The sequence below is a fragment of the Brienomyrus brachyistius genome, chromosome 4 (genome assembly GCF_023856365.1).
Source record: "Brienomyrus brachyistius isolate T26 chromosome 4, BBRACH_0.4, whole genome shotgun sequence".
Lineage (NCBI taxonomy): Eukaryota > Metazoa > Chordata > Actinopteri > Osteoglossiformes > Mormyridae > Brienomyrus > Brienomyrus brachyistius.
This window is the reverse complement of record NC_064536.1, coordinates 1,572,773-1,588,726: the sequence shown is the minus strand read 5'-3', so window position 1 is coordinate 1,588,726 and position 15,954 is coordinate 1,572,773. Positions and strand designations below refer to the sequence as shown.

Sequence of the window (15,954 nt, the reverse complement as noted above, 5' to 3'; positions counted from 1 at the left end):
GACAGAGCTCACGTGGGGAGATTCTCAATTGGAGCGCAGTCGATCCAGCTCCACACATTAGACACCCCCCACCACCGCCCAGGCCAGCCCCCACCCAAGAAATAAAAACCTATAACACTCTCTCACTGTTCAGAGCAGAATGCCTGTCCCTGCTTCTAGCCGTTGTCATGGTTGTGTAGATTAGGAGCTGCTTTCTTTTTGGGGGGTGGGGGGGGGACAGCTGGCCAGGCTCTTTCCTTATCCCCCACCCCCCCCCCCCCCCCCCCCCCTCCATCTCGCTCTGACTCACAAGCACACAGAAGGAGAGAGCCATTTAATTGTGTTGAAAGAGAGGGGGGATTAGGGACACCGCATGAGAGGTGATCTGAGAGAGGGAAGGAAGAACGGGGGGGGGGGGGGGGAGTCAGAGAGCTAGGCCAAAGACACACTATCTCACGCTCGCTCACAGGGAGACGCAGGGCGAGCACAGGCAGGCACAGGCTCCCTGACACAGACATGCACGGCTCCTGAGACACTGACACTGCAGTCCTTTCAGAAACGCCGGGATTATAGGGACCCAGTCCGGCTCTTCTAGCCATGTGACCACATCCTGCGCACTGAGGGGAGCCGCACTTGGCTCAGGAGTGACACGGACGTGGCAAAACTAAATAAAACTAAGCGTCACTATATCAAATCGGACATGGAACTATGCCAGGTCAAGCTGACACTGTGGTTTCAAAGGTACACAGACAGGGCAGGAACCCGAGAAAGACCAATTACAAAATATGTAGCAGTTACAACATTCTAATTAGAAAGGCGGCTTACTGTGCCAGAGCGTGAGGAATCCATCCATCTTCCGCAGGGGGCCTTGGAGCATATCCCAGACTGCAAAGGGCACCAGGCAGCGGCTCATCCTGGCCGGGATGCTGCTCCATTGAAGGGCAAACGCACAGAGTTTGGAGACAACCATTAGCCTAATTGCATGTCTTTGGGCTGTGGGAGGGAAGAGGTGTGGAAGAGAACAGGCTGACGACACGAGAGAGTGCGAGCTCTCAGTGAAATGTAAGGTGACAGTGCGGCCCGCTGGGCCACCAAAATATGACATTTATTTTTTTAGTAAAATATATATATATATATATATATATATATATATATATATATACACACACACAGACCCAGTATATCTATATTGATGTGTTTTGCTTAAGACATACAAATATATATATATGAATTATACATAATAAGCATATAATGAGCAACACTCATTCTTTTATGTTTGGAAATTTTGAGGAATTCTACAGTAAATGAATCAACCCTCTTTTTCCTCACAGCTGTCCATTAAGGAGATGCTTGTGGTGTAAATCTGTGTAAATTCAGCCACTGAACTTAGCCCGCAGAGTCTAGAAAACCACCCTCTGACAGTTGTGAATATTACTGTTTTATTCTTCTTCTTGACGAACATTAAACATACCTTGATAATACAAGTCACAGGATGGGAGTTTTTTTTTTAACAGAAAAGCACTTGTAGGAAGCTCCTAAAATACAGGGTAACAACATCACTACGGAACGAACCGGGAAACCGCATAAGGACAAGACACAGGAAGTCGCAGGCAAAGACAATATGTGGACAACGTCGCCTTTGTTGCTCTACCGCTAAACTGTCCCTCGCTCGTCCGTTTTCACACAGGCGCTTCGGGCAAGAGCCCAAACTTCTCCCCATGGCCGCCGCAGTCGGACCCGCGGTGACACCTCAGGTCCGGAATGTGAGCCCAAGTCCATAACAACAGGATCGGACGTGACCTCCATAAACTGACAGATAGCCAGCAGATTCTGACCGCTGCGCCTGGGATACTGAACAAGAAACCATCGGCGCCTCAATGGGAGGCCGCTCACATCGTTATAGCCACCAGTCATGTTGCTGGGTTGTCCAGCAAAGGAAATAAACACAACACAATGTCAATATAACAGCCTGTCGTTATATACGAGGAAACAATGGCCTCGGTCAAATTTACACGTTACGGTGACCCCAGTTTTTTGAAGCACAACGAGAGACACCTTTACCTCATAGCTACTCTTGTTTTGCTGCTTGATTTTATACAAATTGACTGTTTACCCATTAAATACAACTGGGGGTTTAACCGGAGCACTTATGGTTAAGCATCCTGCTCCAGATTTAACCACAAGGTTCCCCTGGGAACCCGGACCAGAAAATATCAGGATAAAGGCCTTTCCCTGTAAGGTCGGTGCGGTTTCGATCGCTTCTTAATGTTTTCAGACAGATCCCTTTTTTTAATCCTCTGGTTATAGAACGAAGTGTCAGGAACCCAGTAAAGGTCTAAGTAATCTAAGAGTCTAAATTCATCTTGTCTCTAGTTGTGTAGTAGTACTTCATCATGAATTGTGTCACCTGATCCCTGCTCTTCCTTTGCTCTGCTGTGTCTTCCCGCCTCTTTCATCATTTTTTTCTCCAAAATGATTTAACAACCATGCTGACCAATTCACTATGTAATAAAACTAGCTTATCAGCTTACTTAGACAGCACCTAACTATTGGACCAACTAGTCCAGTTAATAGAAACAAAAAGCAATGAAAATAACATCAAATTTCTCGAACGCAGAGTCTTTCCCAGGGGCATCACATCCCCTCGGGCTCAGTCCCCCTAACCGACTCGTTCCTGTTCTCCTCTGAGACAATCTGCAAATCCTCCCGAGTCTTAGGCTTGTTGGGCGACTCAGCCAATCGTGGCATCTCGGCATCTTCTCCTTGGCTCCCATTGGCTGGGCCTGGAGCTGTTTCCTCTTTTGGGTCGCCGCTATTGGTCAGGAAGGCTTGGTATTGGTTCCAGAAGCTCACAGGACTGCCGGTGGTGGGGGTGAGCGTGGGGGTGAGTGTGGGGGCAGCAGAGGCTGAGCTGGCCACACGGGGAGGGCGAGGGGCTGCCTGGCGGGGTGTCTTCACCACCCCCCCATGGTGCTTCATGTGGCCCTGAAAACAAACGTTTGACCATTAAAACCGCGCATGGTTTCACATGCAGATGCTCGACTCGAATTGTATCGTGAGAAGGTCATTATGGCAATGGCACAAACGACATTAAGAATCACACAAAATGTTGGAAGGTAGTTTTCAAAAGGTAGCATTAGCTTAGATAGCCAGGCTTGTTCCTAACAGGATGGCAAGCACACCTTCATGTCAGTTACTGCATATCAGGAACTCCTGGTCAATGGGTGTTTCTCAATAAGCATACTTGACTGTACTTGTATTCTCATTAACCCATTTTATGTCGTCTTCCATTGCTGAAGGCCAGTTCCAATACTAAGAACAGAAGTACAGAGGATGGTACAAATCCCCAAATATCAAGGATACATCCTCGCCAAATCCTATGACTCATTGCGCCCAAACTTAGTAATACCAGTCTTACCGAGACCACAACTATGATCTCTGCCTTCTTGATATGAAGAAACACCCAATGTTTCCTTAACTTGTGACTACATTCAATTTACCTGAAGCTTTTATCCAAAGCAACAGGAAGGGTTGCACTGGCAATAGGCTCCCCAGGATTTGGACCCCAGACTGCTACATTATTAGGACAAGGCTTTATATCTACAGTAGCAGATGGGCCTTAAACCCTGGACCCTCAATTTAAAACTCTGATGTGCTACCAATTGAGCTATTGCAGCTGACTAATGCAAGCTTCTTGTATTAGTCAGTGCCAAGGATTCTGACTGGCAAGCGCTACACTTTCGAATATTCCGGATAGGCTGCTCCCCAGGCCTTACCTTCAGCCCACTACGGCTCGCATACTCCTTGCCGCATTCGGAGCAGCAGTAGGTCTTCTTCTCAGGTGGTCGCGGTGCAGAGGGTGGGGTGATTTGGACATCTGCCCCCACGGCCTTGAATCTCCCCCCGTCATCCCTGGGGGGCGAGTTGAGAATGATGCCTTCCCTGGCTTCCTTCCTGGAGGGGGCAGGTGGTGCCAGGACGCCCTGAGATTTGGGGAGTCCCCCACACACTGCGTCTGTGGGTGGAGCCTCCGGTTCGGGCACCAGCCCTATGTCACTCTTTAGCACTGGGGCCCCACTGAGGGTAAGTTCCAGGGGAGGCTCCACCGCTGGCTCAGGTGGATCAGCGTTTGGGGCCGCAGCAGGACCAGGGAGGGGCGGATGTGGAGAGGTTCGGATCTCGGCACATGATTTGGGCTCGCTGCCGGTGGCGTCCATGGTGTCTGGTGATGGGCCAGGAGGAGGGCTGCGATTGCTGGGCAGGATTGGCAGAGTGACAATGGGGCCTGGGGTCTCAGGGGAATCCTCCTGTTTGGACTTGGTGCCCCTGGGGGGTGTGGCCTCGCTTCCTTCATTATGCTTCTGCAGGACGGTCTTAGCAGGAGAGCTGGGCGCAGGACTGGAGCGACCCGTCAGAGTGGGAGCAATGCTGGGTTTTAGATCTGCCTGGAAGTCCTCACTAGAGGGCACTCTGGAGCTGGAGACAGGCACACTGGCAGACAGCACTGGGGGTTCAGAGCTGCCCAGTGGAACAGGGTCAGCGGATGGGTTAAGGGTGGGGTCGGGACTCAGGTCGGCTGGGGGGACTAGATCAGGGCTGGAGGAGCCGGAAGGGCTGTGGTTTGATCCCTCGGCAGAGAGAGGGGTGATGCTGACAGACAAAGGTGTGACACCACCCCCCAAGAAGGGGTTTGCACCAATACACTGACTGCTGGTGGCAATGGGTCCGGAACCAAGTAGCTCACCAGTACCAACGCTAAAAAAAACGGGACTCGACCTGGGGGGAAACATCAGGTGGTGGATCGACTCCCCCTGGTGGTAGCTGGCCTCCCAGGTGCATGCGGATGTGGTGCTGGAGCACCAGGGCGTTGGTAAACTTGCGCTGGCAGAGTGGGCAGGAGTTGTGTGCGCGGGCTGGGGGACGGGCCCGGTGTGTGGCCTGGTGAGCACGCAGGTTGCCCTTGGTGGAGAAGGAGCGGCCACAGAGGCGGCAGGGGAAGGGCCGTTCACCCAGGTGGGTGGCCTGATGCAGCCTAAGAGCCCGAGGGCAGCTCAGCACCCGTAGGCACGTGCCGCACTGATTAGGCGCCAGGTTGGGTGGGCCGGCACCCACCACGCCCAGGCCGCCCACCCCAGTGCCGCCACCTACACCCAAAGCTGCCATCATCTCCCTGCTGAAGCTGGACGCTGTGGTGATGGGGAGACTACTGCTGAAGCCGGTGCCAGTGGTGGTGCTATTCGGCACAGCCTCGCTGGAGCCTGAGGCCTGGGATTCCTCCAGAAGCTTTTGTGGCTCCTTTTCTAGCTTCTCCACGAGCTTCTGCAGCTTGGAGGTGTCAGAGGAAGAGGAGGCAGAGGGGGAGGAGGAGGTCTGGGCCTTGGGGTAGGGGGAGAAGGGAAAAGTGAGCTGGGGGTGCGGCCCGGAGATGTGGGACCCGGGTGGGGGTGGGCCGGTGGGGCGGAGCAGGGCCAAGCCAGGGTGGTGATGCTGGGAGGGGGCGGTGGGGAAGAGGAGCTTCGGGAGGTGGGCCAGCTGGGAGTAGGCGGAGTGGGGCAGCATAGCGGGGTGCGGGGGCGTGTTCTCATCGAAGCGCTTGGCTCCTTTGTACAAGCTGGCAATGGATGCCAGGGGACTTGAGGAGGATGAAGATATGGTTGAGGAGGAGGAGGAGGAGGCGGAGGAGGAAGGAGGGCCTGAGCCTGAGGAAACAGCAGCGGCCGCCGCCGCTGCAGCTGCTGCACGGTTCAGCTGTAGCAGGGAGTGAGCTGTGGAGAGCAGAGCCAGGTCCACACTGGGCGGCAGGGGGAGCGTGGCTGGGGGTGGGCGGGCCCCAGGGGTGGAGCCTAGTGAGAAGCCAGCAACCGGTGTGCCACCCTCGGAGCCCTCTCCGAACACGTCATCCTCACTGCGGCGCTTCCTGCGCTTCTGTGCCACACTGGGGACAGCAGGCAGGGTGCTGGGGGCCGTCTGGGACTGGTCAGAACCCGCCCCAAACAGGGAGGGTGGCAGCAGGGAGAGGGAGAGCTCGGGATTCTGCTCGCGGTGCCGCAGGAAGTGGACCTTGAGGTTGCCGCGTGTGGTGAAGCGACTGAGGCACACGGGGCACTGGTAGGGCCGCTCGCCAGTGTGCGAGCGCAGGTGGATCTGCAGGGACGAGTCACTGCTGAAAAGCTTGCCGCAGAATCGGCAGGCGTGGGACAGGCGCCCAAGCGAGGACCCTGCAGGGCCCCCAGACCCGGACCCAGACTGCTGGGGCTCTTGAGAGGGGCCTGGCAGCGAGGTGGAGGCCGGCAGGGGTGGGGTAAAGAAGGGTAGACCACTTGCACTGGCGGAGGTGGTGTTGGGCGACTTCTCGTGCAGGTACCGCGGGGGCATCCCCAGGGCCAGCGAGAGCGGGTAGTGGGAGGCTGACGTGGTAGCCGTGGAGCTCGAGGAGGAGGACACCGAGGAGGACAAAGCGGAGGATGATGAAGAGGATGCACGGGTGATGTTTCCAGGATAAGCGCGGACGGCGGTGCCACCCACCGCTTCGTACTGTGGCTTCAGCGGGCGCAGGACATGTGACATAGGGTGGGGGGTCTTGGCCTTGGACACAGTTTGGGGCAAAAGGGAGGGAAAGCAGGCTAGGAGAGGAGGCGCAGTGGGCTGTGTGGGTAAGGGCAGGGGAGGCCCGGAGGCGCCATCACCCCCTTCCAAACAGAGCTGAGGCAGTGGTGGTGAGTCCAGGCCACACGCCACGCCACCCAGCTGCAGCACCTGCTTGCAGATCTCCTCGGTCATCTGCATCTGGTAGATCTGCCTCTGCTGCAGCACCCGCAGCTCCTCCAGGATGACAGCGATGCTCAGGTGGGGACGTGGTGGCTCTCCTGGGCTGGGTGCGGGCGTGACCGGACTGGGGGGGCCCTCGGGCACCGGGCTGGGGCTGCCCGGATGTGGGGGGACACAGGAGGAGGAGGACGACGAGGAGGAGGTGGTGGTGGTGGCGGAAACTCCCATCTTCGGGGAGGCCATGAGGGAACGGGCCTGGCTTTGGGATGAGGAGGCCGGGCTGGAGGAGTGCTGGGTCGGGGAGCGGGCCTGTGAGGACAGTGAGGGGTAGGGGATGTCCGGGGAGTGGGAGGAGGGACCGTCTGACAGGGAGGCAGGGTGTGGGGCCGGCTGGTTGGGAGAGCGGGAGGCAGGGAAGCTCTCAGTGGGGAGGGAAGGATTGTGGAGGCCACCAGGGGAGGGGCAGGGCGCTAGGGGAGGCTGGCCGTCGGGCAGCGGAGAGGAGGCGGAGTCTGCCGTTAGAAAGGCAGACAGAGACTTGACGGCCACCTGCTCATCTGAGGAAACAGAAAAGAGAGACAGAACAGATACCTTGGTTATGTCAAGCTTGTTTCCAAGAATCGTCGCAGGCGTCATGCATTTCCAAAGTGGCTTATCGACTATGAAAGCACTTCTACATTGATTCTGTCCAAAAGCAAAGACAAAAAAGCGAAAATTCTCCCAGTCAGGCTGCCTTCTCTGAAGATGTCTAGCACACATCACGCAAATTGCTGGACATCTTGAAATGCTGAGTACCGCAGGGGTTGTGAAATATGTAGTGCGCCTTCTACTCGAGAAGCCGAAATGTTTCTGCAACCCTTTCCACACACCCCATAAGCAGGGGTTCTCAGCATTCTGATCAAGGGGCCACATCACATTTTTGACGGAGATCCAGAACAATGTCCAACAACAAAACTGCATTTCATGAACTTTAATGAATTTAATTAATTTAACTATAAACATCAGTATATGGGTACTGAAGATGTATATCTTCTCTGCATGCATCTTCAAGTTAATCTGTCACCAGGTAAAGTCCATTATTTATTCTATTAAAACCTGCACTCACCTGCCCAGATCCCTCATCGAGCTGTTGTTATACCATGGTACACAATAGTATACTCTTCCTCCAGTGTGCTTTGCTTTTTTATATTTTTAGCTGGCTCTTCAGCTCCACAGTCTTTATCTCTTTATTCCTCTCTATCTCATCATCCATCCAACCCATAACAGCCACCCCCCCCCCCCCCAACACACACACCATCTCTCTTTCCACCAACGCTAACAGCCAACCTTGCTGCCACGGCAACACATTGCAAAGGACAATGGACATCACCACGGCAACCTCTAACCCCTCTTAACCCACCCCCTATTCCATTGGTTGAGTCTTTCATCTCTCTATCCACCCTTCCCCCCTGACCCCACAGGGTCAGAGGTCACCTCTCATTTAGGGGTCTTGGCCGCTGTCCAGTCGCTGTGATTGGCTAACAGACTTGACCCGTGGAGTGCCGGGGGTCACATTCTTTCAGAGTCCTCCGCAGAGAGAGGGAGCGGCGAGCAAAAGAAAACACGCCAAGCGAATGACAGACAAGGCGCGGGAAGGAGCCGCACGGCCCCCGGGAAGCTGAGAACTGAACCCAACGGCTCAGCGAAAGCGCGCAGGGGCACCTGTGCTAACCAGTCCACACGTGCACGCACGGCGAATTGCACGCTGCGCACGAGCAGACGCACGCCCGCACGCCCCAGCTCAGGAAATGGTGTAAAGGCCATGTACGAACGTCTCTGTGTGAGCGGCGACCGTGCGGCTCTACACCTGCTCACAGTGATGGGGACCCCCCCCCCCACCCCCGCACACACACACACACACACACACACAGTGTTCATGGTCCTGGCGCTTGTTCACGGCTCACTGCTTAGCCACAAAGGCCCGGAAGGACAATAGAAGCTCATGCTGCTGCAGTTTCGGCAATTTCCCAGCACACCTCTTTGCTCCTTAACATTCCTCCATCTCTTTGTCACACTACCTTCCTGTCTCTCTCTCTCTCTCTTTCTCTACTCACTCCGTGTCACTCTTCGCCCTCAACAACCCAGCATTTTTTTTTTGTCCCTGATACTCATACACGTTTACTGAATCTTCAGCATTCTCTCTCTCTCTCTCTCTCTCTCTCCTAACTGGGTGGTCTGTTCTCTCCTGGTCTGGCAATATGAGCACCCTCACTGAATGGATATCAGAGGAGAAAGAGCGAGTGATAGAGAGGAAAGCAGGGGTAACATGGAGAAAAGTAAAACGTAAGAAGGCAGAAAGAAAAGGAGAAAAGAGAGATTAATCCCCCTTTACCCCCCCCCCCCCCCAAAAAAAAAAAAAACTAATGAAAAAGATCAGAAGTCAGGGAAAGCCATAAAACTCCCGTTAAACTGACACTCACCTACCCACCAGCACACATTATAAAACGTGGAATGCAGCTTTAAATGGATTCGTGTTTTTACTACCACCTTTTGCGTATTCAAGGCAATAACGGAGCGTTTTTTAAGTCAAGCAATGAACGTGACTGCAGCCGCAATCATTATAGTTGGGGCTCCACGTCTGCAGGTCGTTACCTGCCTCTAGCACGAGTACAAGACCAGATTCAAAGTAAATATCAGAACATAGCGGATTATAACCTCGTCTGGATCTCGAACACCCATCGACTATTAATGACATGTTCGCCACCCCCACCCAGCGAAACAATACCTGCTTCCCTAAGATTTATTACACGTGATGTCCGAAAACCGTTCTTATAGTCGTCTGTTTCGCATAAACTGATATATGTGAGCATGGCTATACCGTGTCGCCCCTAACAATCGATTATAAAAGTTGCTATAGCTGTTAATTCCCACACGTATGATATCGTGACTGTGACAACTACTTCATGCGTGTTTTTTTTAAGTTTGACGATTAAACAAATTATATTGAAAATAAAGCAAATGTACAAAAAAACTTGTTTAAATTTAGAGTTTAATATTTAATAAACATACCGCTAATTATTTCACCAACTACAAATATATCTAAAAAGATTTTCTTAGCATTAAACATTACATGAACATCTGCATATAAACGTAATTAAATGAACTGGACTTTGCTTGCAATGCATTTAACAATTTTTGAACAAAATCATATTGAAATATCCGTGGTATTAGCCTATTATTATTGCAGTAATATGAACATCAGAGTATGGGAATCAGAGAGCCGATAAAGGGGATTTTTCTCACCTTGCGTCAGTATCCGCGTGCTCCCGAGCACCGAGTTCACGAGCTGCTGGGGCCGTTTCTGTTTCCGGCGAGACATGATTCACGAGGGCACCGGGGGAGAGGGGGCATCAGCCAGCACAATACTTCACACGCTGGACCAACTCCAAATAGCGTCCCCAAAAAGTTTCTTTTCTATCACACTATAAACCCCCTATATCGCCAAAAAGTTTCTTTCCACTCTTAAAGCGAAGTTACAGTAACGGTTCAGCACCACGTCCATTGTGATTAAGCTCAAAAGTAATAGAGCAGCTTTGCTGTCCGCATCTATAGCTGCCGTGCGAATTTGCGAGTGCGCGTGTGTATGTATGTGTGGCTGTTTTTCTCAACAAGTCCTCTCTTTCTCCCAACTTACCCACCATGCCCCCCCCCCCCAACACACACACATACACACACATACACACAGTCTTCTTGTCCTCTCTTAACATTTGCATTTAAATAGCGAGGAACAACATCTCTCTCACTTTTTGGATAATTAATTCCCTTCCCCCACACTCCCCCTCACTCCACCTAGCGCTTTTATGAGATACCACGCCACTTATAAACCAATATTTAACGAGTTATACTACAGAGACCAGCACGGCCAATTGCCTTTCGTATTGTCTGTGTCCAGGTTCTTAAGGCTATCCACTAGCATAGTGGTTTTAATGATATATTTTATGACTAAGCACTTGAACCGGCTACCTGTAGCTAAACCCAAACAACATCAAAAATCAATGATTATGTAAAATAGCCTGCAAAACAAATGCGTTAATAGTTTGATTGATCTTATAATTTAATACAGCAATATAAAGTCTGGACGTTTTATTATACTAAAACAATTCTTCAGAATTTCTCCATAGCTGTCTTTGCTGTCTGTGTTCCCTACTCATGTATACTGTTATTAACAAATAATCTTATAATAGAATAATGGTTTCCGCATGTATTTTGATATTAGTAACAATTAAATTATTAATTATGACATGTGCTATATATAGCTGTTGCGAATTATTATAAGGGTATAAATAGTTTTTTTTACTATGTCATTTATTGTATAATGGGTAAAAACAATCTGGCCAGTGATCTCTGGGTTCAGAACTTCAGGAAGATGAAGGCGCTATGTCACAGAAAGAAGGCGGTTCCAATCTGTCTGAGAATATGGGCAGCGATCTATGTAGACCAGGCAATGTGTGAGAGTGCGCCTGTCCGGGGTCCCTCCTCTCTTCACTTGCGTACTTTTGCCCGAGCTCTATTTAAAAGCTAGTGAATGGGTAAGAATTCGTAACAATGGCGGTCAGGACACACTCGGGTGAGCATATCTCTCGGAGCCTCAAGGGATACACTGTGCTACTGACATGCTGCACAATGGCCCCTTTTCAATCCCAGGACCTACTGCCATACCACGTGGAAGTGGAATAAGAGACATACAGAGGGGCAAAGAAGTCTGTACTTTTTAAGTCGTAGTTTATGCACCCTTACACCGGAGGGCACAACGACCCACAAACCTCCAACAAAGTAGTACGGGAAAATTTATAGAAAATTATATATATAAAATACCTATTAATACCGAATGTGTGCACTTACTCGAGTTTGTTTAATATAAAAAATGCACGTATTCCAATTGAAATGTCGTATTAAACACTGCTATGTGTCATGATACGAGAGAGAATAATAACAAATACATCCGATGTCCTTCAAAAATGAGGTTAATGTATAACTTCGCGAGTAAGACCGGAACACTTACTGTTCCACTTACTGCCGCAAGGGGGAGCGGATAGCTGCAACCTGAAATTGAAAGTCATTAGTGCGACCATTTTAACTGCTGCACTTACCGAAAGTCGGACTTGCTAATTAAATAATGAATTAATTAATTTGCGTCATTTACACGAAATAATCTCTACAACAGATATGTTCACTGGGATACATAAAAGCGTGGCACTACAGGGTCCCCTAATAGCGAATTTGCGGTGAGGTGTTTCGACATTGCAATAACAAGAGGGACACTGAAAGGCTGAAGAAAAAGAATTCAATACCAACAATATTTTATCCAATGTCTTATTAGTTAAAATTATTCATAAATATTTCTTATTTAAACAAGCTTTTAGTTGGGTTTTGGTCACTCTTTTACTCATATTGTTTACTCTTAAATGGTTTAAACGCCTCTGAACACTTCAAAATACAAAAAAAGAGAATGCATAATTTAGATAACAATAACCGTGAATAACATGTAAATAAAATGTAATTGATTACTGCTAAACAGTCAGTAGTTCTTGATATTACCCTCATTCCAGCCAAAACTGATCATCCATCCATCCATCCATCCATCCATCTGTTTTTGGTTTTGTATTGGACTGTGTCATGGAAAATAAAATAAAATAAATGACGAAATAAAACACCTGAATATTATATGGCTTGAATTTGTTAGTTGCTTTGATTGTGAAGATTATTTTTTTATGAAATAGTAATCGTGGTTTTGATATTCTCTACTTGCTCAGCAGTATCTGGGGCAACTGGGACAAACTTGGACAGTTCGTGTCCCAAGACCTGGTGAAACAGCACAGGATGTATTTGCACAGCGATCACATAACACAGCCGTGCAATAAAGGGATTCGGATCAAACAGTTACCCTGGGCTACCACAGCAGTGCGATCTGGAAATTTGGACCTGCCATCTTTGGGCCGCAAATCATGTTTGCCGTTACCCTCCACACTATGCTCTAGTAAAGCAACTTTGAATCTCTGTTCCTGGTTTCAACTGTCATTTATCTCCTGCTCTTTATTTTATTTATCTTTAGGTGCTTAGATTGTTTGTGTGTTTGGGGTCAATTTTTTTGTTTAACGGAAATGGATGAGCAGATGATTCAAATGGTGAAATGGTAAAAAATACTATTAACTTTGGTAGAGAATTTACAGCAGAAACGGAAAAGCCATATTTAATGAGCACAAAGGCAACAAAATGACATTCTAATTGAGCGTTCGTTGAGCAAATGTAAATTACTGTGGTTCGTGACATTGCAGTCCATAACAGAAGCAGGTAGGTTAGATAATTCCACCACTAGTTCATTGTTCGCTGACGCCATTAATGTAATGGATGGTTATGTTAATGACCAAAGTGATCGTTCGTTTTCTTCATGGGGATTTTAACAGACCAAAATTTGAACACAATTGGTTTTTTGAACCTACTCTATATAGAAATATATATATCAATTTCATTAAAAATACCAGAATTTTTAATGCATATTACAACGAATCATTCAGTAAAAGCAACAATCACATATTTGTCTGTATACTGCACGGTTCCTTTGATACTTTACGAAGTAACACATTTATGGATGAATATAACAACTGTCGTACTGAGGGTAGTTTAAGCTGAACGTTGTCAGATATGCATAAGGCCAATTTTCTTTTTTGGAAGTTTCCCATCTGAATGTATTTAAGATTCCTTCACTGCCAGCGCAGTTATTTATCATAATCATCGATACACGCTTTCTTATGGATAGGCATCGCTTGTTCGTAGTAACTCCGTTTTTTTTTAACTAAATGAAAATTTATTAAAAATAAGCACAAGTGAAATACATCAAGTCAGCCTGTATGTTAAAATAAAACTGCAGCGTTGTTATCGGAAGAAAAATACTACGCATAATTTCACAAAAGGGTCAGCGAACTCCGCTCAATAACTTAGACCGCTCCTCTACTGTACACGCTACCTGTTGCATCCCTCTCCGCTCTATGATAATATGAAGTTATGATTAATAAATTTTTATGACCGTAATAGATCGTAAGTTTCTTTGTTACTATCGATTGGTCATGACAAAGTCAGATGGGATAACGTAAATTACTCACCCAAAATCGCAGCTCTTTGGAAATTGTTTAAAGACGATAAAATATTAGCTAGTATTCAGCCGGGATATCAACAATGCCATTTCCCGGCGTCTAGTTACCAAGGTGCGCAGTCGCCTTTCTGAGACAGTCCGCTCGGGACGCTGTGAAGATATATTATTTGTAGCTTCGTCGTAAATGGGACTATTTAATATATATATATATATTTTTCCCGTAACTACATTAGGGTATTGTTGTTTGTCGGAAACCCAGAAGAGGCGGGGAGGGTTGAGGGGTCTATGCGGTATCGAAAGAGAGAATTGGATTCCCGTCTTCCTGTCATCCTCCCCCCAACCCCTCCCATTCCCGTTTCTCTTTGTATTTAGAGAAAGCGGCCTGTGTGTCGGGCTCCCTTCTATGCGGCAGCGATGTCTGTCCGTCCGACTGTCTGTCCGCGCCTCCTTCTCCGCGGCTCATCAGCCAGCGCGCATATAATGTTCTGCTTGACAACTGTCACCTAACATCACCAGCCGTACGATCCATATTGCTCGGTAATGTAAAAAAATAAATAAAACTTTGTGCAGAGGGATTGCATTTTATTAGCTATGCAAGTATGACCCTGTGTCTGGTATTAGTTACTACACCGGGATGTCCCGTTTGTTGTTTATGTCACTTCCTCTGTAGTACAATGTCTGACCGTTTGCTGTTCTGTCTCACGCAGCGCGATCTCCGTTTATAATCACCATGCATATACTCCCAAACCATATATATCTTCCCGTGTCCGAAGTGAGCCATATTCTGTTACAGTCTGATGATTGTCTTCTGACACAGATTCAGCGTTATCTTAGCTGGACGTGTCTGATAGGGACATGTAGGCTCTTAGAATGAATAGCCTTTATTATGAAAGCCAAAGGCAACGCGGCTGAGTTACATGGAGGTACCGAAAGTTCATTTTGGATTTCCACAAATCTGATTCAATTTACCGAAATCGACGCACTTCATGTAAATATTCTTCGAAGTGTGATCACACGCGTGGTACATTTTGCTCTGCATTTATTACGTTACTTGCTTGAAAAGCTGTTTGTCGACTGCGAGCTCACCAGAAATAGGCCTAGCTGATAAATTAATAACATTAGTGTAATGCCGTGTTCCTTAATTATTTTAATCAGTTATTATAAATGTCAACGATCTATTTTTAATCAGTTTCTACCTTCAAATAAGGCGCGAGTATACATTTTTTATTATTGTTATAATAAACGTATTACAAAAATACTATCATTTTCATATATGATTAAAAAGAAACCTGCAGACACCTAGTTTGTTAAAGCTCCGAGGTTTCACATGGGCAGCTAACCTCCGCTTTCTGAGTGCGGCGCTACTATAGTATTATGACATAAAGGGGAGATCGATAAGACACGTTTGACTTTTATTTTCCACTTGCTTGAACCGTTTTTAGACGTTTACTTCGGGTCCTGGTAAAGTGAGCCTGCGGATGATGTTGCCGCGTTTCTCCCAATTGCAGTCCTTCTGAACGTCAGCTGCCTCCTGATGTCTGTCATTAGCGTTAAACCTATAGTCACGGAGAGCATCTTCTGAGGAAAACGATATTTTATGCTGCCTTCACTGCATAAACATGCCTTACATACGTGTCTTGGAACTGCGCAGATGCTGGGAGAGGTTATCAAAGTTAGGAATCAAACGGTAGCTGTACCTTGTGAAAGGGTTCCCCCCCCTCCCCTTGGTCTTTTTCCAGGTTTTACGCATTACATGTTGGAATTAAAATTAATTTCTATTTGCATTCTGTGTAATGTACTTAACAATATAGTCCAAATTGTGTGTGTGTAGAGTAAAAAAGTAAAAATTGAAGAGTTGCGAATGCATATGTATTCATCGCCCTTAGATACCATCTGGTCAGACCATTTACCTTCAGAAGTGACATAATTAGTTGATTAAGGTCCACTTGTGTGTAATCAAAGTGTCACATGATCTGAAACATGATGCCTGTATAAACAGACCTGTTCTGAAAGGCCCCCGGCTGCATCACCACCAAGCAAGCAGCATGAAGGCCAAGGGTCACTCCATACAGATCAGA

General features: G+C 48.1%; 1 protein-coding gene across 1 annotated transcript; it reads right to left on the bottom strand.

Annotated features, from left to right (window-relative positions):
- Positions 1 to 1,413: 1,413 nt before the first annotated feature.
- On the bottom strand, positions 1,414 to 14,202 carry sall2 (spalt-like transcription factor 2). Its single transcript, XM_049011519.1, is given in 4 exon segments — positions 1,414 to 2,964; positions 3,756 to 4,748; positions 4,750 to 7,304; positions 10,030 to 14,202. Coding segments are annotated over 4 exon segments (3,975 nt in total). The 5' UTR covers positions 10,106 to 14,202; the 3' UTR covers positions 1,414 to 2,613.
- Between the last annotated feature and the right edge of the window lie 1,752 nt (positions 14,203 to 15,954).